The sequence below is a fragment of the Lineus longissimus genome, chromosome 3 (genome assembly GCF_910592395.1).
Source record: "Lineus longissimus chromosome 3, tnLinLong1.2, whole genome shotgun sequence".
NCBI lineage: Eukaryota > Metazoa > Nemertea > Pilidiophora > Heteronemertea > Lineidae > Lineus > Lineus longissimus.
The window spans coordinates 5,994,510-6,019,674 of record NC_088310.1 but is presented as its reverse complement, the minus strand read 5'-3'; the positions used below and the strand labels follow the sequence as shown (position 1 = coordinate 6,019,674).

General features: G+C 39.5%; 2 protein-coding genes and 1 pseudogene across 10 annotated transcripts in view; 2 read left to right on the top strand and 1 right to left on the bottom strand.

Annotated features, from left to right (window-relative positions):
- Window positions 1-11,504, bottom strand: part of LOC135485567 (phytanoyl-CoA dioxygenase domain-containing protein 1-like) — a 72,981-nt gene extending 61,477 nt beyond the window's left edge. The window contains exons 1-8 of one of the 2 annotated variants that reach the window (XM_064767712.1): window positions 11,069-11,504; window positions 10,614-10,751; window positions 10,195-10,344; window positions 9,804-9,910; window positions 9,261-9,450; window positions 8,927-9,039; window positions 8,623-8,722; window positions 8,236-8,299 (exon numbers count right to left, since the gene is read on the bottom strand). In XM_064767712.1, the coding sequence (XP_064623782.1) occupies window positions 8,240-8,299; window positions 8,623-8,722; window positions 8,927-9,039; window positions 9,261-9,450; window positions 9,804-9,910; window positions 10,195-10,344; window positions 10,614-10,751; window positions 11,069-11,176 (966 nt within the window). In that variant the 5' untranslated portion in view covers window positions 11,177-11,504 and the 3' untranslated portion in view covers window positions 8,236-8,239. Of the gene's footprint in view, window positions 1-7,780; window positions 8,300-8,622; window positions 8,723-8,926; window positions 9,040-9,260; window positions 9,451-9,803; window positions 9,911-10,194; window positions 10,345-10,613; window positions 10,752-11,068 lie in introns of those variants that run through there. The other variant, XM_064767711.1, reaches the window with a different exon arrangement.
- LOC135485565 (selenoprotein N-like) lies at window positions 895-7,911 on the top strand (annotated as a pseudogene).
- A 289-nt stretch (window positions 11,505-11,793) lies between the features above and the next one.
- Window positions 11,794-25,165, top strand: part of LOC135485553 (alpha-actinin-like) — a 44,359-nt gene continuing 30,987 nt past the window's right edge. For 6 of the 8 annotated variants that reach the window (XM_064767683.1, XM_064767682.1, XM_064767680.1 and 3 more), the window contains exons 1-2: window positions 11,795-12,030; window positions 18,812-19,046. In XM_064767683.1, coding sequence (XP_064623753.1) covers window positions 11,935-12,030; window positions 18,812-19,046 — 331 coding nt within the window. In that variant the 5' untranslated portion in view covers window positions 11,795-11,934. Of the gene's footprint in view, window positions 12,031-18,811; window positions 19,047-25,165 lie in introns of all 8 variants that reach the window. The other 2 variants (XM_064767679.1, XM_064767677.1) reach the window with 1 other exon arrangement.

Below are 25,165 nucleotides of genomic sequence, written 5' to 3'. Positions count from 1 at the left end.
CTAAAATCAAGACATGGAGGCTGTCCAGAGCTTAAAGACATGGGGCGGAATCTGAGCTCCACTTACAGACCCAATAGTGCAGGGCTAATTTCAATTCCCACACACCTCAAATTTCACGCGTTGCCCAAACAAATTTTACTGGAATGACTATCTTTGGTTGTGGCTGCATTCTATATTTGCAACCCTTCTCTATTTTGGACAACAAATAGAGATTGAGGCTCATCAGTTCTTAGGAAATGGATAATGTCCTAAAATGTTCTCCTGTCCTTCAACCAGTACGAGATGTCCTTGTATCCTTTGACCAGTTGCACCATTTCCTTGTGACCAGCTGTCTAATGTCTTTGTGACCAGTTAAACAACGTCCTGGGACCAGTTGGCCAAAGTGCTTGTTGTGTGTTGGACATTGTCCTTGTAATCAGATGGACAATATCTTTTATGTCTCTTTGAGTTCTTCACCAATGTCGTTTTTCCCAGGGAACCAGCTGTCTGTTGTCTCTGGCAAGTTGTGATTTGTCCCTTTTTTGCATTGTGGTCCTGGATTCTGTTGTCTTTTTAAGGCCAAAGCTGAGAAATCACAGTGCTTGTGGTGTGGTTGGGACAGGTTGTGACAATGTCCTGGGTGTGTTACATGAGTATAAACAAAGACATAGGCCTACAAAACGACATGCTGTTATCCCAGCAAGAAGCCGTCAAAACCACCAAGGACTGGAATCTATTACCGGCAACGGTCCCTGGTTGTTTTACAGTAGTGGTAAGATATTGAAAATACAATTACTCCAAATTCTAAAAGTCGGGCGCAAAGTTTATTCTGAGTGCAATCACAAATGGATTCTGTGACCTTGCGTACGACTAAAAAGCTGAAGTTTTCGGAGCGCTGTCAGTCAATCCGGAAGTTCTGCAAACAAGACTAAACAGATACATTGTAGTTATATTGTGTCCGATTTTTCACCAAAACCTTGTATGAGTTGTAGATAAAGGGTGCAAAATGACGCACTCTAAGAGTAGCGTCCCTGATGCCAGTCATGAGCATGAAAAGGGGAAAGAAAAGGGTCCACAAGCTCAAGCTGACCAAATCCAAATCCAAACTGACCGTCCCAAATCTAAAGGGAAATGTCGGAGTTGGTGCTTTTGGGCGATGTCGGTGCTGGTGGCAGGACTTGCCATTGGCGTTGGCCTTGTCAGACTATGGTAAGAATTTAGGGAGCTGAATTCAGTTTGAAATAGGATAATTTGTCCTCGAGACGAGCAAGCTAGTTGGGTTTAGTGTCCGCCGCGGTAACTATATTATGTCACAGGACACTTTTGACAGCAAATATTGTAGGCAGAGGTGGCGGTGCATGACCTGTCAACTTCACTTTCAGCTTTAAAGGTGGTAGTGCCTTCATGCCCGGCGAGTGGTATAGAGGCCCTTGGGGTCTAAGGGTCTATAGCCTATGCTAGCACGGGCCAGGGGAGGGGGCACAAACGATGTGCCAATTAGATGAAGGATTATTCTGTAATTTCCTTGCAAAATGTGAATAAATTTAATTAAGGCTGTGAATCTTTTTGATAATTTCCAGGGCTTTTCACCTCAAAATGATATCTATCACACATGAAGCAGTGTGGGATGTAGGAATCGAAGGGGTGAATATGTTCCGTGCCTATGATCGGGATGACGATGGCTACTTGTCCATTGAAGAATTTGGCCCTATATTTCACATGTTAAACATAGCTAATGTAAGTGTAGAATTTAAACATTACAAAAAAAAGCACTGCAAGATATCTATTTCTAAAATTAGAATTCTCGTTCAGAGGCAAAAAAAGAAATATTGTGATGTTGGGATGTAAATCGCATTGTAGCACTTAACCTAATTAGCTGAGCTGAATTGTTCTTGTGACTTTCTGGAAATTTTCAACCATCCCAAACATCGTTATCATCTGAATGTACAAGTGCAAGGTGTCCATTCTCACTGTACAGTTGATTTATATCACCCTTCTTGTCTTTCCATTAGTTATTTCCTTTCAAGCTGATAAGATATTGATTTTATTGATTAGTTCATGAAGTATCTGGCATTCAATGCAACTGCCACAGATTTCAGTCTTTGCAGAGGCAATTTAATAGGAAAATCGAGTACTGTCAGTTTCCAGTGCGATGTGATGGTTAAAGTAGACCACGGTCCTTTGATTAAGAGTCATTCACCTGTTGCATGTTTTTTAAATGGTTGAATTCTGGTTTTAGGGCACTGTATCAACTGTTGAATATGAGCAATACATTGAACATACAGACAACGTGCTGACCATCAGGACTCACTTTGAACCATTCAATCTCTCGTCCCTTTCAAAAGATCTGCAAGACAAGGTAATTGTTTGGTAATTTGACTCAGATAGAACTGAATTGATAAATAGCATTTCAGAATTCGTTCATACTTCTAAAGTTGTAGAGTTCCTTGTACAAAAGGAGCCGGTATCTTAAACCAGGCAGTATTTCGTCTTTTTAAAAAACATACCATAGTTTCTGATTCATTTGGATACATTTGATAGCAGAGGTCCTTGATTTACCTGTCTCGTCAACTTTGATAAGAATTTGATCGAAATATTTGCTTCCTTTCAGCATGGCAGTCTTGAATGCCTCCATGGTTTAAAAAACTGGAGAACAGTGCATGCAGAGTGGAGAAACTTTGCAACCAGACATTTTCAAGTTTTTGCACCACCAGATCACAATTACATCAGCCTCGGTCGAGTTTATGAGATTATAAGGTTCCCTGCCGTAAATTCAGATCGTTCAAATCCATTGTTGACGAGTAATCGTTATGATCCGCCAAAATATGAAGAACATGAGATCACATTCCAGCGTCTGTTGAGCATGTTTCATCCTCGTCTTTTTCTGCACATGAGATTCCCACCTCAAGGTGGATATGCTGCTGTTCGAGCATTCAGTATAAAATATGTGGACATAGTATTCAGGTATGTGGATTGTTGAGGAAAAGTTGATTGAAAGAATCTTCTGTGAATAGAGTTACTCTCAGTTAAATCATTGTTGTTAAATTTTTCGCCATTTTTAGTCCCTAGAATTTAAATACACGTACTACAGTGTCAGGTTGAAAAGTAGAGCATCTCTTTCTGGTCATCTGTTTTCAATTCTATTTAGTGGAACATTAAGGATCTTTTCAGTATTAAAAGGGAACTGAATTGTACCATTGTGATTCCTGGTGTAATAACTGTGAGATTGTTAACACCTTTTCGAACATTAATCTTGGCTACATTTACCTTTATAACAATCTCTCCATCAAGAAGTAATATTTGGACCTGCCTCAATTCCAGGATCCATGCTGAGTACCAACTCAATGAGCCTCCATATCATCCATTTTGGTTTACCCCGGCTCAGTTCACAGGCAACATCATCATGTCTCGAGATGGATCAGAGGTCAAGTATTTCAATATGTACGTTCCAAATGACAGGAGGCTGAATGTAGGTAAGTATTAAAAAGTGACACTTGCACTGTATCTCGTCACACAGAGGTTATTTTCTCTAGAATTTCCAGAATAGGCTCCTTTAAGGATACAATCAAGTGTTCGTCCAATTTAACTTGGGTTTTCATCATATGTAGCGATGCGACATCCTAGGACAACAAACTACGCTGTCCAGAATGACTCCTCAGCCATTCAGACTTTTGAACCATGAGCATCTGGTTAGCTAAAGCTTACCTTTGTCATCTTTCCTCCTAAAGTTTAACATTTTGACTTGTTGACCACAGATATGATTGTTTTCAGACATGGAATGGTTAATAACAACTAAACAGCAAGACATGGAAGTAGACATTGGACATATACCAAGGATGGAGCTAAAGACGGTGTCCGCATCCAAGCAGGGTCAGATGTCGATGATGATGGAGGATATGCAACAACACCCTCTGGCTGAGGAGCCCCAGCATGAAGTCGAGGCTGAAGAGATACAGTGGTTTGATGAAATCTCTAGAGAGGAGGCAATGAAAGCTATAGAAGTACAGCTCTACCCCTTTAAAACGGTAAGCAATTGCCCATGGCCATGGCAAGTTCTGCAGCAGGTGGCGTGCTTTGCTTGACAGTCCATCATTGTGAGGTAATGTTTTCAACCTGTTTGGTCTTTCGTCCTTCGTAAAGCAAAAAGTGTAAAAAAATCTGTAAGAATTATTGGAATGACAAAGCTCCCTCAAATAAAATGGCGAAAATAGGACTTCTGACAATAGTCTTGCATCATTGTACATTTCATCTTTCAGGTTGAATACTACAATTTTACCAAAGTGTTTGACGTGGCCAAAGAACAGGACAAGCTTGTACACATGATCATGTTGTGGGGGGCACTGGATGACCAGAGTTGCTGAGGTTCAGCGCGGACTCTTCGGGAGACTGCTCTCGAGAGTCCGCTTGTTGTAGCTTTGCTGCAACAACACTTTGTTAGCTCGTGGGTCCTCAAGGTTGATATAGACGTAAGTATTAAATGTGCCATGCATTTCATCAACATATGTGTGTTGATACCTGGTGGCAGATCCACGACTCTTGAAAAATGGATGTAGTATCTGTGTTTCCGTGTGTGTTTCCCTTATGATAAAAAGATCAGGCTTTGAGTGGTTCTTGATCAATTGGCAGTCCCCTACTCCGTGAATGGGAGAATAATATAGGAGCACTGAAATCAGTGAAACACTAAGGGGTGTTACAGAGGCACCAGGCCCTCGCTTTTTTTCTCTTCGAAAGGTTGAAATTTATTGGCCAACTTTCAACCTTGAAATTTGCCTGGCCTTTGCATATATTGGATATCAGTCAAAACACAAATGGTCTGATTATTGAGATGCCTACTCACTCTCTGCAGTAACAGGAGATAAATATTTCATATTGTTATATAAGGGGGCTACCTAATAAAAAAATATCCATTTCAGTCATATGTAAATGATATGAGCCTTCCTGAGGAGACCCGGAGAATGGCAAAGATCTGTGATGAGGCGTATGACTTCCCTGTCATGCTAATTATCCTCGATAGCAATGGCAATGTTATCCATAAAGCTAATGCTAACACGCTGATGGATGAAGAAAACGGCTTAGTAGCAGAAGCACTGGCCGCATCAGGGTAAGCAAAACTTCCCATTTTTTGTGGAATATTTTGGATGAAGAAAAAACACAAGTAAAAGTAATAGTATTTGAATGTACCATTCTCATCTATCTTGCCCAACAAGTGCTGGTGCACTTGGTTGAGGTGAAATTACTCATCTTCTCCTCCACTGAGGAATTGCACCCAGCCCCTGAGGCAAGGTTGTTTGCAAAATATTCACTCTCATTTGTTTTATTTGCAGCATGATGCATGGAAATGCAAACATCTACGATAAATTCCTAAAGAGAGGATTGGGGTTGGGGAACCGTATCTAGAAGACATCATCAACATTATATTTGTCTTGAAATGTAGAGAGAATTACGTGCAGAAGAATTTGAAAAGGATTTGATCTTTGATATTATTCTATAGTTTTGGATAAATTTTTCAGAAGATATTATTATTTACTGTTAAGAGCAGCGCTATTTACTTGTATTGAAGATGGAAGAGTCTAAACCACCAAATTGAGATTGTAGAATTAATCTAAATAGTGTATGTTTGTTGTCACTTTTTATCTATGCAGTGCTCTTGACCAATTTTCCTTTTCTTTGTTTCACTACCAGTCCAATGTCTTGCCCTCTGAAAAATTAACGCCTGCCTGCTTGAATCTCAGTCCCACTTGCTGATAGCTGATGCAGGCCTTTGAAACATGAACTCATTCAAGAGAGAATTTTAAACAAACATTCCAGAAAAATACTCTTATAAATCTTGCACTGTCCAAGAAAATGTCACATTTGTATTTTTGAGTAAAAGAGAAAATTCCATTGAAAATTTAACCTTTATTTTCTCACAATTTGACTCAAAATTTAGCCTCTTCTCTTGTTTTGTATACTTGCATCTCTTCCATTTATGTGTGCTTTACATGCAGGGTGCTGCTCTTTCGACTCGTTTGTTTTTGTTAGATTCTAAGAGTGATCACATTTGAAGAGCTTGCCATTGTTTGTTGGCGTTTTAACAAAACTGTATCAGCTTGTCTTATATATTATTTTGCTATTAACTTTAAGTGTGTTGCTGCCATTCTTTGAAGTTTTATTGTTGGCAGGTATCAATAAGCTATACCAATAATAAAATTCAAATTATGGACCATAGTGTTCTACATGTACTGCTGGAGACTATTTTGGATCTAAAACAATTGTTAAAACATCATCTTATCATGCTAATTTGATTGTGTGTGTGTGTGTGTTGTCGTATATTTTGTGGTTATTTCTCGACTTTCTATCTCAAGCTAGCCTCAATGTGCATATGACGGCTGATCTTAAAACACCTTTGGTGTGGGGTCTGCCTGATGTTCCCACATCACGGCTTACTTGACTTATAAGTCTGAACATCCTACTTGCTTTACGATTTGTGTGATAATCATATCGGTGTGATCAATGCACCTGCCATTTATCATCTCTAGAATACATACCAAAGATGATTCAGATTTTGCCCAATTGAATTGGCATGGGGCATGGCATTTATCAATATGTTGGTTGGATTCTCCAGATACTTTGGAATGAATTGCAAAGATAGTGTTGGATCATTACGTGTGATATTGAAGTTGATTTGGCAGCTGGTCTGTCTCCTGTATGTGAAGAAAAGGGCTGCATTCCCACAAATTTTATTTTCATATTCATTTACGAAAGATCTTGTGTTTACATATGAGATGATGATTGGCAGGTGTCTTTATGTCGTGAGAGTTTATTTTGTAACAAAGATGCATTTGGTTTGGCTCAGAGCTAACATGTTTGTTTGACTTTATATTTTGTAGCAGATTAATCATGACACCCCACCGCTTATTGCAGAAAATCAAAACTGTGACCTGATAAGTACCATATAGGCATAGGTATAAAATACATTGTCTGTAAAGAAGGAAATGCCTTATAACCATTTATTAGTGCACATATATCCGTTACCACAGCACTGATAAAGAATACCTCAATGGCTGATGTATTATTGGAGGCATATAAACATATCATTTGGCTGATGTGCTGCTTAACCTTTACAACCTAAAACAATACAACTATTCAGAGCTTTTCTCTGCAATTGCCTCCAGTAATATTGAGATTTATACAGTACAGCAATGTACCCTGGGCCATCTTGTAATAGGAACTAAGTAGTCTGGTGGATATGTTTACTCTCAACAGATTTTGGTACATTTTCATGTTGGCGACATTAATTGTCTTCTTCCCAAAGGGCATGCTGGCCTACCATCAGACTTACGCCTCAATATTTATAACACGGCAATCTAGAAGTTTGATAGGTAGGCCTGGATGCCTAAAAGGGGTACATGTTAAGAGTGTTATATTAAAGGGTGACACATGTAAGTGTTTTCATTGCGGATACTCAAGATATTGTTTTCTCTAGTCACAGAACACTTTGATATTAGTAGTTGTTATAATGATGTTTATGTGGACTGTTGAGTTTCTTGCCCTAGACATTCTCTCGGGCTACTTAGTTGAATGGGGATTGCCCGACACTGAAAGTGTTGTGATTGGTCCAGATTTGTCAGCGATGCAATTTGCATTGTGTGAACCTCAAATCCTCTGGTGAGGACCTAAAAAGCTCTTGGACAGAAATCCCCATCATCTGGGTGCCTCAAAAAAGATCCGATGAGTGAAATTTACATGCAGCATGTGCATACAGAAGTGTAACCGAACGTGTTGATATGCTGTAAACTACTATGTTTATGCAAGTCATAAATACTCATAATACATGTACTTATATTTACCTTTTTCACAAATTGTATGTTTAACAGATAGTATCCAAGTGTGTAACATCAGAATATGTACTTACAATCGAATAGGCTTCCAAAATAGAAATCATTTTGCAAATGATTTGTTTTGTTATTTTCATAAACCTGTAACACAGTTCAGTTATTGCAGCTTCAATTTAGACTAATTTATGTACAAAGTCCTCTCATAAAGCTCCATATTCAGGTTCTACCCTGTTTACATTCACATGTCACTCGATAGTGGGGGAAATCTCTTACATATCATTACATAGTGGCAAGTCCTATTCATACCCGCTTCCAATCATGTGAGCAGGGTGTCAGTAAGTCCTGCTTAACTCGTCTCTGATATTGTTTATAAAGGCCCATGTTGGAGACTTCAAAACAAATGTTTGCTGATGATAGCTTATCCCCTAGTGATACTTCAACTTTCATTTTGTCCAATTTGGATCGTAAACTAGTGGATAGAGTTGACCTCCCATCTTCTCTCCCTGAAAAACCACCAAAATTATAATTGGCAGGAATGAATATAGAAAGGTGCAGTGAGAGAGTATGTCGGCATATTTGTCTTGGTGACACCATTAAAATGGTAGAACATATTCTTGAAGAGGATCTCTTTCTTGCCCACTCATAGCGTTGGATGATCTCATTTACAAGAGATCTACTCTTCCTTAAGTAAAGGATGAGATAATTGATTGACTTGCCCGAGGTGTGTCAGTGTCTGGTTTAGAACTCACGGCTTTTGAATCCTTGGTTGGAAACCTAAACTACAAAACAAGGCTGTCCCTCTCATGCTTTAGCAAGTCCTATTTACCTTGGGTATTTTGCTTCCCTTGAGGAGCTCTTCGTCTGTATTTGATAGAACACCATCGGCAAAATAGTTCAGTACTGCTGCACGACGTGGAGATGGAGATCTGAAAGAGTACATCGGCTTAAAAAATCCTCCCAAAAAATGAAAAGTCAAGATTGGTTATTTAGCTCCAGCATGGCTGAGACAAAGCACCTACCTTGTACACCCATCTTTGCTATAAAACCAACAAATACTGATTGATGAACATTAGTGCTTGATAGTATGGTCTCAAAGAAAAGGTGTTTCTGAAATAGCCTTTGTAACTCACTTGTTTCCGTAAGAACCATGAACGGCAAGTGGATGGTGAAAGCTTGCCTCTCCCTTCCTCAGGTTGCCACTAATTGGCTTGAATTCTTGCCTCTCTTCATCTGTGAGTATCGTCTGCAAAAAGGGTTATATGTGGTATGACCAGTTGCCTCTTTATAACAAATCAAGTGGAGGTCCAGGATTGGGGCGCGTAATACTCACTTCCATTGGAGGAACGATTTCTTTTGCTGCAGATGGGTTATGAGTTATAAAGTCTGCACTGCTATATGTCTGGGTCATTATTAATTAAGCCAAAATTGATCTAATGGTGATTGGCCTGTTTGAATTTGGGTTACCTTGATGGACTCCATGTCCTTGAAGTTGAAATCTGTTACAGGCAGTGGTAGTCCTCCATTCCGCGTCCACCGGTGAGAGCCAGGGATATAGTGGAGGGCACCATTTTGTTCAGTTTGATCATCTAGGGCAATGTGGACTGTCATGTGACGCATGGGAATTGTCCTTGTCCAGTAGGAGTAGTCTTGGTGCCTATGATGGAAGGAATTGTATTGAGAAGCTCATAGGAGTGTGTTGGTGGGTTGTGATATTCCATTCCATAGAACAAATTCATGTCGGCATGTATACAAGGATGGCTGTGATGCTCTTTCCAAATGAACTAATGACCATGTTTATTGGTCTTCAAATTTTCATTGATTAACTAGACCTAGAATTGCTAAGACCCCTGGAACTACCATGTATGTCACCACGGTATTGTCTCCTCCAACTACAGAAATTGCCAATCCCAAAAACATGCTTCTGCGTTGGGATGGTGGCTTGCTGGTATTAAATTTCAAGACAAAAAGTATCAAAGAGATTGCTCAATGTATCAAAATGGCTCTTACCATGCCACATTGCCACCACATCTTGCTGGCTTTGCAAACAACTGATCATGCCAGAATCTGACTGCGACCTCTCTCCGGTCAGGGTGGATGAGTTGTGAACAAGGCACCTGAAATAACCAATAAAATATCCTCAGCAAGCAGGAAACCTGACCTAGTGATCTGAGAGGATAGGCTCACTACCAAGTCTGTCGCTTGAAAACGTCCTCGTAATGCCTGTCGGGCACAGGCCCACCAATTAAATGTTCATCGTCATCTTGAAGACATCCTCTAGATCTCTATAATCTGCAGGACTCCCTCAAGTAGCCTGCAACTATCATCCTCAAGATATCCTCATAATTCTGGCTGCATTCAAGATGTCTTTGCTGTTGTCAAAGATCAGATCTATACTCACAACAACTTGGGGCAGGAATACTAAATCATGGAAGCGTTTGGTGAGCCTCCAGTGACCCAGGGCATGCATGAGGACATTCTCAGGATCATTTGCCTGATTTCTGTGGAATTCATACAACATTTTTTCTCCTGGGTGGCTGTGGTTTTCATCCTGTAACAGTCAATTAAGGATAAGCACATCACACGGAATAGGATACAGCCAGGAGGGGGAAAGACACATTTGTCTGCTATTTTAGGAGAGACTGTGAAAATAGAAAGAAAAGCTGATAATTTACTGACACAATAAAAAGACGTGATTAAAACTAGTCTTTATCAATTCCTGGGGCACAAGTTCAATACCAACACCGACCCGTCTAACTGACACATCCCTAGAATGGATTGGTCTTCAGTCTAATTGTTGGCAATTGCCCATTAACTCACCAAGAAATATCTGTAGTCCTCAAGGATTCGGTCACAATCTTCATGAGAAAGCACAGGCACGTGAAGGAGAAATCCATCTCGCCAGAAGGTATCAATTTGTTCTTGGCTCAATTTAAATTTCGACCATTCACTGCAATCCTATGCGACAAAAAGGAAATCATTCTCATGATAGGATAAATGACTTAAAGTTCTTCAGTACAGAGTTTGCAACATCACTATTGATTCATGGTTCTGGGGGTGTGACTAACCTCAGCCCTTAAACGATTTTACAGAATCAGTGGTGATAAAGATGTAGAGGGAAAATGTGTCCTCAGCTAGGTTGTGACTGTCTTTGCAAGTGGAAATCAAACAAGCCAGTGGTTAGCTTTTTGTTCATGGAGGGGGGGGGGGGGTTGATTGCATATTTAGAGAGGGTAGATCTGATTCCAAATCAAAGGCATCACGGTTTCACATACCTTGATAGGTGGACCAAACTCCCCTGTGGGCTGATGGACGGTACTCCAATCTGGCACCCCTGGAAGGTGATCCACTGGTGACACATCGGAACTATACTGAGCAGCCATTGTCCTATGACCTATGCCTTGTCTGTTATGCCTAGTTGATAATGTCGTACTAGTATATCTGCACAAATGGTCACGACTTTACATTTAGGGCATTTTTACATCACTTCACAGTGGAACCTCTCTTACCAGACAGCTCTCAATTTAGGTCCAAAATTATCAGAATGACCTCTCTTATCAGGTCACCTCCCTATTAAGGACAGTACATGTTAATCCCGACGGTGTCCTCAATAGAGAGGTTCTACTGTATATGGTTATACAAAGAGCCTTTGGTAATAGGACTTTATGATAGGATCCTATCAATCATTATCAAGGTCAAGGACAATGACATGATTGAATGACAAAATATCAACTGTAAAAGTTATTCATCTATTGCCTTTTATGGTGCTTTTGAGAAAACAAGATGCATACTGTAAGATGGCTCAGCAAAATATCTTATCGATTACTAAAACCCGGAATCACATATCATGATAGAATGCTAACCATTGTCATGCAAAAATGTTAGGAATGTCATGCATGTCATGGTCATGATTGATGGTGTAGTGACAATCAGAATGTGCCCCGCCCACTTCAGTTATACTCCGTTAGGATAGATGTCGACACTGTCAAAAATTTTCTGAATTGCTTCCGCCTCACGTGACCTCCAATCTTCCTGACGCGGACAGCGGGGTGGTGGATGTTTCCCACGTTTTCGGCACAACATTCCATTTTTGCGAGGATTTTAGGGGGCAGATCCCGTGTTTAAATTTTCGGAGACCAAGATGCAGTATGATGATAGTGAAGATTACATGACGCAGGAGGAGGCGTGGGACTATGAAGGACTCCTCGATCCGGCTTGGGAGTTGCAGCAACTGAAGGTAAAATTCCTGATCCCAAAAGTCACTCACTTATTTGAATGTTTTGGTTGACTTTCAACCCTTTTTGACCGGATCTGCAGTGGTGGTCTCGAAGCCATGATCACAAACTCTATCTAATTTCAAAATCAGACCGTGTCCTCTTGTTATTAATGTGTAAACATGATTATTTTTGGGGCTGATCGAGGATTTAGGCGGACGCCATGTTTGGTTTGCAGGCATTTTGATTGGTGGGTTTCCACTGTACAAAATGTACACGGTTGATACACGATACCTTGTCCATCCCAAAATAGGCACCTGTAATCTAAACCGACTACTGTAGATACAGGTAAACTACATTGTGGATACCAGATTTGGGTGGGATGCTTCAGAGTGTGTTATAGTACCAGTAGGCAGTATGAGGTTTATTTCAGTATTGAATACAGAGTCGGAGCCGATCGGAGAAAGACGAGTTTGAACGTTTTCGTTTTATTGATGTTTGTGAAGGCGGTACTACTAGTACTACTTCTCACTCTAAGCTTGAGTCAGTAATATGGGGCCAGGGTATTGGAAGTGCGAACAGCTAGTAGAGGCACTGGCCGACAGGTAACGCGGGCCAGGCAGGGCACTAATATTATCAAACATGCAATTTTAAAACTGTTGTTGCCAGACGATATTGTCATTAACAGTAACAGCAGCTGGGTGTATCCAATTGAAAGATCAGTCACGCTGTGAACAAACAGAAATGACAACATGCCTAAAATAAAACAATAAAGTTTTGTTCATTTGTGGATTGATCATCACCCAGATGAGAGTCACTCCTCAGTACCACACTATAAAGGGACTGGTGGTCTGGGGTGATTGCATTGACGGGAGAGATGTTTAAAAGTGGTTGGGGATTGCATTTGCAGCCCCACACACTTTGAATATCTGCCCATGACTCAAAGCCACGAGTTTAGGCCAACGAAACCTGCTGAGGGTTCAATAAGGAAGCAACGAGTTTAGGCCAACGAAACCTGCTAAGGGTTCAATAAGGAAGCCTTTCAAATAGATCGAAGTGTATTGTATTGTAATTTGGATGATTGACATGAAGAACAGTGTTGTCTGTGTGTAGGGCTGCCTAAACACCTACACAATGACCAAATTTTTTGGCCCATGATTGATAATTGTTTACCAAAACATACCTGCGTACATGCCTACAGAATATTTACCTACTGTCCAGTATAGTTGTCTACATAGCCTTCTTCTATACTTGGGGTATGTAAGTCAAGGTCATAGTACTTGACCGATGTACTACATGAACATTCATAATGTAATGATAGTAGTGTACTGTTGTGATGATGGCCAATAATGAACTGGGATCAGGAAGCCAGCTTCTTCATTGATTGAACAATTAGTGAATCACACTTATTTTGAAATCATAGTGTACATATAAGATATCTCATCTCACCAATCCAACCAAATCATGGATTGTAAGTCGAGGAAGGGGTCAGTGTCAGAAACCACCCCCTTCACTTTTACCAATACAGGTTCAGCGACTCATGTTATTGTTAATGCCATCATTTTCAACCTAATAGGTGGCAATACATGTACCCCCAGCAGTATGTTGGCTCGGCGTATGAATGAATATATTAATGATTTGCTGTCCTGCCTATGTAGCCTAGGCCTTGTGTGATCTATTGCTTTTGTCCATGTCCTAATTTTCTGACTGCCGGGTTCATATTGAATCGGTGAATAAAACTACAGTTGTCAGTAGGCCCTGCATGTACATATATCACCTGGTGGTTGGTGTTTTCACTAGGGCATCGTCTCTAGGTTCCACATGCACCTGTGATATTCCTGGCCTTTTGATGCATATATGGTCAGTACGGGATATTTAAGGTTTGCCAAAACTGGTGTGGTCATTTGGCAGCGTTGAACCTTTTGACTCCTCAGATCATTATTTTGACAACCCAAGACACTTTACCTCTGCAGGTTGTCTTCCAAAATATGGTGCATTTGGCCAACACAAGATGTCCCTCCTTTCAATAGGCTTTGTATTGAGGTTCTTGGCTGAGGGCCTAAGTATGTTGTCAACTCTAAGCGTAAAAAGAAGTTGACTTGGGCTTTTGAAATCCTCGCAAAGGTAACTCTGGCCTAAGACTGAACTTCTCAAAATAAAATCAAGGAAATGTGGGTTCCTTGATCATGTTGATGAGTTCCTTGTTGTGGAATGTACGGTTATGGTAATGCGAATCAATCCATACCAAAATAGTTGTAGATACCTCAACCTGAGATTTCAAATATTTTCAATTGTCATTCCATTCTACATGTTCTATCCACATCACCCGCCTGGCCATGGTGTATGTATTTGTCAGATTCCGAAGGAAATATGACAATGACAAGAATTTTTTGTGTTTTCCTTGACCCAGATACTGGCTGAAGTTTCTGTCTAGGCTGTGTGATGACAGATCCTGTTATTTGTCCTCTTAATTTGAATATTATTTACCAAATAAAACCATCCCTTTCTTGATTCCTTTCTTAGCGGTCAATTGTCCTCATTGGGACATAATAGATACTGTGCTCTATTTATTGCATGTCCCATGTTCATCGCACATTTCGATGTACAATACAATCAAGCATTCTTCTGTTGGTTTGCTGCTTAACCTCTTGGTGGCCAGATAGGGACCATTACATGTACGTGATGATCATCATGATTTTTCTTTTCCCATATGAGTCTAGCCAGAAAAGGCACAATTGATATTGTTCTACCCTCAGGACATACCAAAACTATCCCTGCCCTCGGTCAAACCTCACACACATTATAATCTATTTATCCTCCCAGCCCACCTTGCACTTGTTGTATTGATTGGGTCTTAAAAAATCGATTGATTTAATCTGAGCCTGTTACTGTTACAATAGAGATATCACTTTCAGCTTGATGTTGTATTAAATAGAGCCTTTGGAGTACTTTTCATTGGTAACAGGATTACGAATTGATGAACTTGTAAATGTCTGCCTGTTGTGTTGCTGATCAAGTAGGGTGGTGTTTTGATATCGATGAACATTGCAACAGTGCACAATCTCTTTACAGATAAACTTGTTTGGTTCATCTTCAACTTCAAGTACCGGTAGTCTTCTTTTTACTTTAGAGATTTCCTCTTACATATCAATGTCAATGATTTGTCAGAGGAATGTTAAGATTTTATGCTTATTTAGTCCCAAAAAATGCAAGGCCTGATTCAATAGTTTTGTCATGTTTGAGTCGATGAAATCACATGGTTGTCTGAAGATTGGTTGGGACACCTCTCTTATACACTGTCAACATTTTAGCTCTTCGATGCATCGATTATATCATTAGGCCATGATCTATTCAGGTTCAGGTTTATTATGAGATCAAGGACAACATACTGCAATTTAAAGTCATTAAAAGTCTGTAGATTTATAAGATATCATCGACAAATTTCACACATCATTTGCTTGTCTAATTATCGTTGACTATTTGTGAAATTTGTCATTCCTAGTCAAGTATAAAAGGAAGATTTTGAATGTGTTATTACATTAAAACAAGGATCTTCACTTAAAAAGATAACTTGCAAGTGATCGGTGTTAAATTTTGTTTGATTAGGTTCACATACAGTCAGCACGACTTGTTTGATTTCCTTTGACATGTTTTTTATTCTGTGTACCAATGTTCATCTTTGGAATGGGTCAATTACGCCCAACTTTATGGTAAATTAGACGTTGTCACCTAAATACTCAGAAGGAAGATTTGTGTCTACTCAATTTAAATTAAAATGTCTGCTGACAGTGTTCTTCATTCTATAGTTATTTCTGTTGAAGAAAATGGAAACTGGGGTAAATTTTCACTGGATGGGGTGTTGCTGCATGGCAGGTAAATTTGGAATTGAAATTTAAGAAAAAGAATGTTGCCCATGTGACTCATCACGATTTGTTCCTTGACAATGACATATTTCAAAGCACTTGTCAGCAAGTAGGCCTTGTTGTACATGTAAACCTTGTTTTGTGTTGCACAGAAAATGTTTTCGTTTGTGAGTAAAATCAGATTACCCTGCCCTGTTAGTAAGCTAACTAAACAATCTGATTGTTGCTTCATTCATTAGCCACTTCTATACTCTAATTATGACGTAATCAGATCAACAAATTTTCTTAGTCTATTATCATAATTATCTGGTGCATTTGGAAATAATATTTGGACACGCCCGATCTCCAGAGAAATATGTTGGCAGGCGCTCGGCTGTGACGGAAATCATAAGGTTTTGGCAGCACGCTGCTATGATTAGGGTCCTAGTTGCAGACAGTGTAGAGGTCAAGAATGTATGGCTTTGGCATCAGATTGTTGCATCCTTTAAAAACATCAATGATTTGTTTTGATCTGAAAATCCAAGGTTGTGACTGCAAATTTTAAAAACATATTAATATTGAATGATTTTATGTAATAAGTATTTTACTTTAAATCTCACTTGTTCAAAATCTGGGTTTATCTTGGCTGGTGTCCCTCGAGTTGGATAGCTTTCTAAAGTAAAAATCAAATCATGCATTTGTAGTATTTTCTTGAGTGGACTTGTTTGGGTTTAATACTTTGTCACAACCAACATGAAACCTCATAACCAATGAAATGGTCATAGCTTAACTTTTGAAAGTGTTTCATGAAGTCCCTGGATTATATCGTTTATCCGCATATTGTTTCCCTCCAAATATGCATGTAACTACTTTAGTCCAATTATGACATTGTTAAGAATAGTGCTGTGTTCTTATGTTGGTTTATGCCAGACTTCATCCAAATCATTAAATGCCAAATAAAGTGAAAAATCAATAGTATTAAGCATTTCAATGGGACCCTTCATTTGTGGCAACAAAATTTTGAACTGACCATTTCAACAGTGACCATGCTCAGCAAACGATCTGAAGGACATTAGAAGCCGTGATTTGACCTCTGATTTCTGTGTTTTTTTCCCCAAATTTAACTTTTTGTGGATTTGTCAGTAACGTAAAAGCCTTCAAGATGATGGAATTACAAATCAATATGAATCGCAGGATGAGCCAGGGCCAACTGAAAATGCCCAACAGCTTTCAGAGACGGTTGAGCCAGACCGACCAACTGAAAACGGAGTTGCAATCGAAGTCAACACCGACTTATATGGTCAAAAAGGTAGTTTTTATACAGCAGGCAACTGAGGTGTTTAAATCGACAGTCAAGTCTGTATTGTGGAGTTCTGCATTCTGAAGCCTTGGCACACCAAAATCATTTTGTAGTCACTCATGTTTTAACAGACACCCGATTGAAATTCAATCATACGTGAGTTTTGGCCTCGATGTAGGCTGCAGTCACAGTCCAGTGCTGTTGCATCTCCTTATGAGACATGTAGGATCGTTGGACAGCGACATGAAAAAAAGTTTCACCAGTTGAAACATTTCTGTCCATGTTCATGCAGTTGGAAATAAGACTTCAGTTGATGTGGACAGGTTAATAGGTGACTGGATTGAACCATGAAATAAAGGTCTTGCAGGGCAAATCCCTTCAACACAGCTTAAAAGCAATAGAAACATTTTTTTGTTATAAATTTCGAGTTCCTGGGTGTCAAAATCTCACAAGCTTAGTACTATTGGGTGTTAAAACGTGAGTCATACTTGCTGCAAGGAATATGGGTCATGTCGGATTTAGACTTATTGTATTTTTATGCCAATAATTTCAGCGTAGTTGAACAGAGACTTTAAATTTGAATTGGGATAAATCTGTATTGACAGTGACACAGGTGAACATGGCAAGCTTTTGTGCTTAAACTACTAAAGCCCAGCGATGAGCCTCGGCTCATGAGGCAGCCGCTGCCAAGATCACGAGAATATTGCCACCCATTGATTGAGGGAAGCATTTGGACACTCAAGTACATAACAAGTTGTTTGATTGAGTCAGTGGTGTTGTTGTTGTGAATCAGAAACCTTGGGTTCCTCCTAAAATATGACTCATGAGGCTACAGATCAATAACAATAAAGCATGAGAACTGGTAAAATCTTGATTCACTCTGTAATTTGGGGACATTAAATTACTATTAGTGAGATCAAAGATACATGCTGCTATTAATGCATGGTGATGCAGTCACTGTTGGGTGCAAACTCAGATTCGATGTTTTGCTTCATGCTGTTTGTCACTGCATATACATATGTACATATCATGGTATACATACGAGTTCATCGCTGGCTTGTCTCCAAGGAAGGGCGTCAGTGATATTGACCTGACCGGAGCATGCATGGATTGTGATATATGACCATTATCTGGGCGTTGGGGTTAACTAATATTAGCGCAATGTCATGTGGGAAAGTTCCCTTAGGACCATGATGCTGCATGTAAAAGTGATTATCGGGTATGATGATGACTGTTGCACTATGTACAATACAGTAGTTACAATACAAAAGAATAGCCGTAAAATATAAGAATGAATGAAACACACTTACCCTGCTCCAGAGTTATTAGAATTTCATGTAGTTATGGTTTATCAAGAGCAGTCCCACTTCAAAAGTTTCCTGAGCCAAATTTATGAGTTGGTATTGATTTTGGTTTCGGTCATGTTCGTGAAAAGTTTTAGTTGCCGTGGTGTTGGTTGAAGTTGAGCATATCAATAATATTTCTCTGTGAGTTAAGTGTGCTAAGTGTAGTAGAAGAGATGGTGTGTAGCCTGAAGTACTGTGCTCGGCTTAGCATAGCCATGCGCTGCAATACAAACAAGTGCAGTCACAGCTATTTCAGGCCATTACAAGGTCTTTGATAAAGGAAAATAATAATTTATCTCATTTCTTGTCTTTTCAGACCTTCACTGCTTGGTGCAACTCCCATCTCCGCAAAGTTGATGTACAAATTGAGAGCATCGACACAGATTTTAGAACAGGGCTCAAACTCATGCTTCTCTTGGAGGTCATTTCGGGTGAAAACCTGCCCAAGCCAGACAAGGGCAAAATGCGTTTTCACAAGATTGCCAACGTTAACAAAGCACTGAATTTTATCGAAAGCAAAGGAGTAAAACTGGTATCAATAGGTGCTGAAGGTATGTATTGCAAGTTCACATCTTTTTTGAAAAAAGTTCTAAGCTATAAAACTTGTGGGGGTTTAGGTGCGGTTCTGTTTTTAGTTTACCAATAAACTTGGCAAGCCGGCTTGAGACTTTTGATGGAGTAATTGGAGTCTGACGATGCTGGTTTGTGTACCCCGAGTTTCATTGATCGGGCTTCAATAGCATTCAGTTCATGTGATTAAAAAGTAATGACAGGCCTTGCTGACTATATTTGTCCTTAGCTTTAATCTGTAACCTTTGAAGTTTCTGTGCCAGTCTGTTATATAGCCCACGCAAGTTAAGATTTCAGCCAAGTCAGGAGGGATAGTAGTCAAATGGATTAGAAATAAACTTTACTGTTGGATTTAGTTCTGTTTTTAAAGGTGAGTAGTAAATTCCAAAGACAGCTGGAGTGGCTTAAATGTCTACCACGGGAAGATTCCAATTGCCAACAAGTGATGGTTTTTCAGTCAATTACTCAATAGACCACTCAGGGGCATAGAGAAAAATGAGGTATAATGTTAATGTGAGTAGCACAAGTATAAAGACATGATCAAAACTGCATGCAAAAGGAATAAATAGAAATAATGAGTGAATACAATATCATTTTGATATAGCTATAAATCCCAGAATTGCCTGTCTGTGCAGATTTCCAAGTTGTATTGGAAAATATTGTTGTGATTTGCGAGCTTGGAGGCTTAACCCACGTGGAAAGTAATGTCATTTTAGCTGATCAATTGTGTGTATACATGGTGTACCTTCCTGGCGTGTTGAATTCTGCAAGTGGTTGTCTAAATATTTTGCAATGTCTGCCTTGGTGTAATGCCCGCCAGTAGGTGAAAAGACTTGTAATTTTTTTTTATTTTGATGAGACAACTACATGTAGGTCTACCTGGCACGAATGGTAAGATATAATATCCAACAAGTGTATATGAAGGCTAAGCATTTCTGTGTCTATCTCTTGATGCAGGTGTACATTGAAGTCTGGCTGTTACTGATGGGGAGTTGCAGCAATGGAAATTGGCTCTGGCTGAAAATGGATTTGAACTTCACATTAGCATAGCTGCGATGGGATGCCAGCACTGTAGGCTCAATAGAATGGAAGATGGGAATAAGACCCTTGCATCCTGGTCACAGTAAAACTGATCCTTAATGCAGGTTTGAGATGGTCAGAACAACTCTGTCAGCACTGCCGGTCCTTTGCCACTTTGTCACGATGTGGTTGACAGTTAGAAGATGTAGAAAATCTGTAACTTTCTGAATTCAAACACCACCTCTGCAATAATTCGGTGATATCCCATTTTCTCAATGGTAGAAGTGATCAGTCATTCTAATGGATAATTTGGCTTTAGTTCAGTGATCAATTTATCCCTCCTGAATAATCCTGATTGATTATAACCACACCTGAGTTCCATGCACCTAGGTGTAGGCTGTATGTTTGGGCTGAGAATAGATCTAGTTCAGTCATCCTGGATAGCCAAGCATCCAAATCGTATCTAATCGGCAAACAGGGTTTGATTTTATATATATGATCAAAAACCAATGAGGTGAAAGGTTATTGGTGTAATGTATTCAGTTATCAGGGGAGCAGTGTTGTGGGTGGTTAGAGCCACAAGATTTCTGACCAGCTCGAATCCCTTCCAGTCGACTGCACCCTCTCCACATTGAGGTTAGTAAAACTGGGTGTTCGAAAAAGCTCTATCCATGGAAAATCGATAAGTTGTCTTGAACGTCGTCTTATCTATATATAGGGTCAAAGAGGAAAGTTGCAAATCTTTTTAAAAAGAAAGTTGTTTTGATTTTCCAACTTCATGTTGTGTCTCTTAAGGATTCATGTCACCAAACCCTCTGAGTGGCCTATTCCATGTCTTCCTGGTGCAATGTACTAAGGCCGGAAGCAGAAAATGAGAATGATGCCTTTGCTTGCTAAGTAGTTTTTAATGAACATAGATGTCTACTTGACATGTGCTCATGTAGACGCTTGAACAATTCCTATCATGGGGTCTTGGGAGTTGGACTAGACGTTAGTCATCATCTTTTGAAGATGACTGATGGAGGATTGGACAATGGTTAAAATAATTATTGATCTTGGCCGATTGATGTCGACCAATTGATGCCTAGCCTAGTTCTGCCCAGCCAGGTGAATCTACATGCTAGCATGGCTAGCTGTTGGCAGCATAGCAGTACTGGTATGCTATGTAGCCACCACATGTTGCTCACTGTTAGCCTTGGGTTAAAGCAGGTACCAAGCCGCAGTTCCTAATGGTATATTGCGTTTGCTTCAACTGTCAGCTGTACAGTTGTGCTATGCTACGGCAGCTTCAGTCAGGTAGTCTGAGGGCAGAGGTGTACGTGGGCTTAGGTCTGAGCTAGGAATAGAGCTGTATCTACAGGAGGCCTTTTCAAATTCATTGCTTTGAGAGGAAGAATTTTATGCAGATTGAAGCTCCTCATCCACAATTTCTTTGCTACCGGTTTTCATTGAATGTTTTCTCTTGCTGCAACCCAGTTAGATGGCTCCGAACTTCACTGTGTTGCCTATCAGCAGTGCTCAAACTTAAATCCCTGGCAGTTTATCTGAAAGTCTCTGTCTATGATGGCTTGAGTGTGGGTGTCAGTCTGGTATGCCCATCACTTAAGTAATGTTTCTAGTAAGTGTAAGATGAAACTATACTTATCCAGGGTACGAAAATACAGAGTGCATCGGCCTGTAGTGTAATGCATTTACCACCCATGCATCTTTTTCTCTGACCAGGGTATGAATGGTTTATTGAACAAATTGAAATAAGAGATCGATAGGCCTTCAATGATTGAACTAATGCCAATCTGAATCATTGATATTTCTTTCTGGTGCACAGGTGTTTCTGCAAGGCCTCATGCCAGGTGCCTGTGCTGACCTTAGTTTGAAATGCACATTTTGGTTGTAAACTTGTAAAAATATTGGCCATAAAAAAGCTTTATAAGCATGTATGTAAGCCAACATCTCTACCTTCATGCTGAAGGAAACTGAATGCGTATAAATGCATATCGGTTACCAGTGTCATCATCAGTTGGATGTAAATATACAATCAAATCCACCAGCTGTTTCAATATGACTTGGATTCCAGGCAGGCAGAAAATGGTTCTACTACTGATGAATAGTGCAAATGTAATAAAACTGTTGGCTATTTTTGGACTTGGGTATATTCATGAGAATGAAAAATGTATAAGCTCTGCAAGGAGCATGTTGCCCAATTATGACTTGACAAGTGATAACTAAATCGAGCACAATATGATCTTAAACCTCAAGCTGTTCTCAAAGTCAAGGTGATATCGTGGTCATGATATCAACTCTTGTAATGGTGACTTTGCCCTGACTAAAAGTATATGTGCACAATGCAATCTGAGCTTCTTGGGCGCATGCTTGCACGATGATGTAAGATTGGATGCTGCATGACCAATCGGACTAAATCATGTCTGGAATAAATATTCTTTCACATTACGTTTCTCATTACAAGTCTCAGTGTAATATCGCTTGTAGAAAATACATTCTAAATATAAAATGTTTGCCCATCCTATCTCCTACCAAGATCAGCTTGGGAAGCATTCTTCAGGTATTTTGAATCGTTTCTTTGATATGGAGTGTCTATGTGCAGTAGTCTTGAGTTATCATATACTGAACACCATTCTGATTCATAACTAGTTCAATGAGGTTGCCAGCATGTTCAAAATATATCGATTAGTTTGGTATAAAAGCTGCAAATTTTGTGAACGAAAAATTTAATTTTCTGACTCCTGAACTATTAAATCGAAAACAAGAATATCATTTATGATATATATTTCATATTTGAATGAGAATGCGAGATACAAACCAATTGGTTTCATTTTCTATTTCTATTTGGGTTATTCAAGGATGTCAAGTGGGTGTCATGCGATGTATTTGACCTAAAATATTGGTGGCATGTTTGAATCAAGTATGAACAAATAATCATATTTAATATTAGGTCTACCGTACCTAATGAGTGATTTAGAATAGGCCTTTCATCTTGCTCTCAAGATCTTACCTCATCCACTCAGTGGTTGAGATGAAATGAGGGTGAACAGCATTCTGCTGTGCAATTGGCAAGATCGAAAATCATGAATGATATTGACCCTGGGTTTCTAGAACAAAAGTATAAATAAATATTCAAAGGCGCAAGCCATTTTATTCAAATTTTCTGGGTCAAGTGTACAATCATTATTTCTATCTATCAGTGTTTTATGTTAATGGTATTCAATGTTCTCATATATTTGGTCCTGTTGGTCAGAATATGAATGCGCTGTACCCTGAGCATCAACTTGATCGTTGATTTGAAAGTTCTTTGATTGTGTTGCATGGTTCTAACTTGTGGAGTTGAAGCAGTACCCTCACCATAGAGCAGTGGACTGCAAACACCCTTGCAACCCTGCAAACACCCCTTCTAACCCACAGGAAACACCCCTGCAATTTAATGGTGAATTATAATATTCTAGCTGCCTGTAGAACTTCGTGTCAAACCTGATTCATACATATTTAGAAAACGATTCAAACAAGTTGTACATCACCTGGGAAATTCGGTCCTCGGGCACTCTCTCTCTGGTCTCTTCGATACTGGTTCATAAGTGCTCTCCTTGCTGTATATGATAATATTAGCATTCCATCTATTGTTAGTTTTTGGTAAAAGACATATCACAAGTGTATATCAGTATACGTCCACTCATTGTAGGCCTATGCAAGGCTATAAGTACATAAATATTCAACACCTTTAGTTTTTATTAGCCATTTTATTCAGGGAGATTAGGTAAAGGTCATGAAATCTTCTGCAACCATATGCACAGCCAAGTGCCATGTAGGCTCTGAGACCACCAATTGCAGCCATCTGCAATGAGGCCCTATCTATGATATGTGCTTAAAAGAAAGTAGCAGAGTTGTTGATCTTGGCTGTATTAATCGACCCCCTTGGTTGGCATGGTTTAGTTCAGATGTTGCTTCTTATTCTGTGGATGTTTGGCCACAGAACAATTCAACTGATATCAGCCGCTATATTGTAGAAGTTGGTGCATGTTTAGGTTAATTTCTCTAAGGTATGGCAAAATTTACCTATAGTTCATGAAGATGAAAATGCTGGCATATAATCTTTTATAACTTACAAGTCTGCTTGAAGAAACGTTGGCAATCTCTCATTCGGTGTAACCATCTGTTGTGTGGAGCGATAATCAGGGATGAATGATGAATTGATTGGTTGTAATTTTAAGGCTAACTGTACTACACCATTGTTTCTTTGCCAAAGCTTGATGATGTTATTCCTGATGACATCAATTGGAAGTGGAACCCTGCCTTTGTGTAGCCTTCTGTTCATTCTGTTTCCTGTACATCTGTATAAAACCTTGAGAGTCAATTAATATGGGATATGCTGGGAATGGGTTAAAAGAACAAGTTTCTTGGCTGGTACGTTATTGAAATGAATGCATATCTATGCAGTGGAACGGCTTTCCCAGCCAGACTGCTATTAATAGTGCATACATGTACCATCAATACTTTTTAGTTGGCATTCCAGCTGAGCTGTGTCTACCGATGTTCCACGGTTATTCTAGTGGCTGTTCTTCATGAGAGATCATTGTGTTCTCCTTGTAAATATAAACTTACCTGCAAAGGCCTAGCAGTGTAGGCTGCTATTGAAAGGAGCAGACTGCAACATCATCATTGCCAATTGCAAGCACTTCTAATGCAATCTGTAAAGTAGTAGTGTTGTAGCCTTTAGATTTGTGTCGCTTCGCATATTAGTTTCATTCACATGCCCCTTCCCCTGCTTAAGGAGGTGCTCAAAGAGTGAATATGAAACAAAGCTCAGGAGGGATTTTTGTATGCCGATATTAATACCTCAGTGGTTACATTTGCATAGTTAGAAACAATCCAAAGGCCTGTTATGGGGGGTTGGAGTTCAAGGTACTTTTAGATGCCAATGCTACAAACCTGTAACCCATTGAAGTTGTATTCAGTTATAACATAGGGATCGGTAGTCTACGTAATTAAAGATATTGCATTGCATCTGTTTATATTCCTGATTGATCCTCTCTTGGGATTACATTATGAGCTGAGGTATCAAGTACATGTT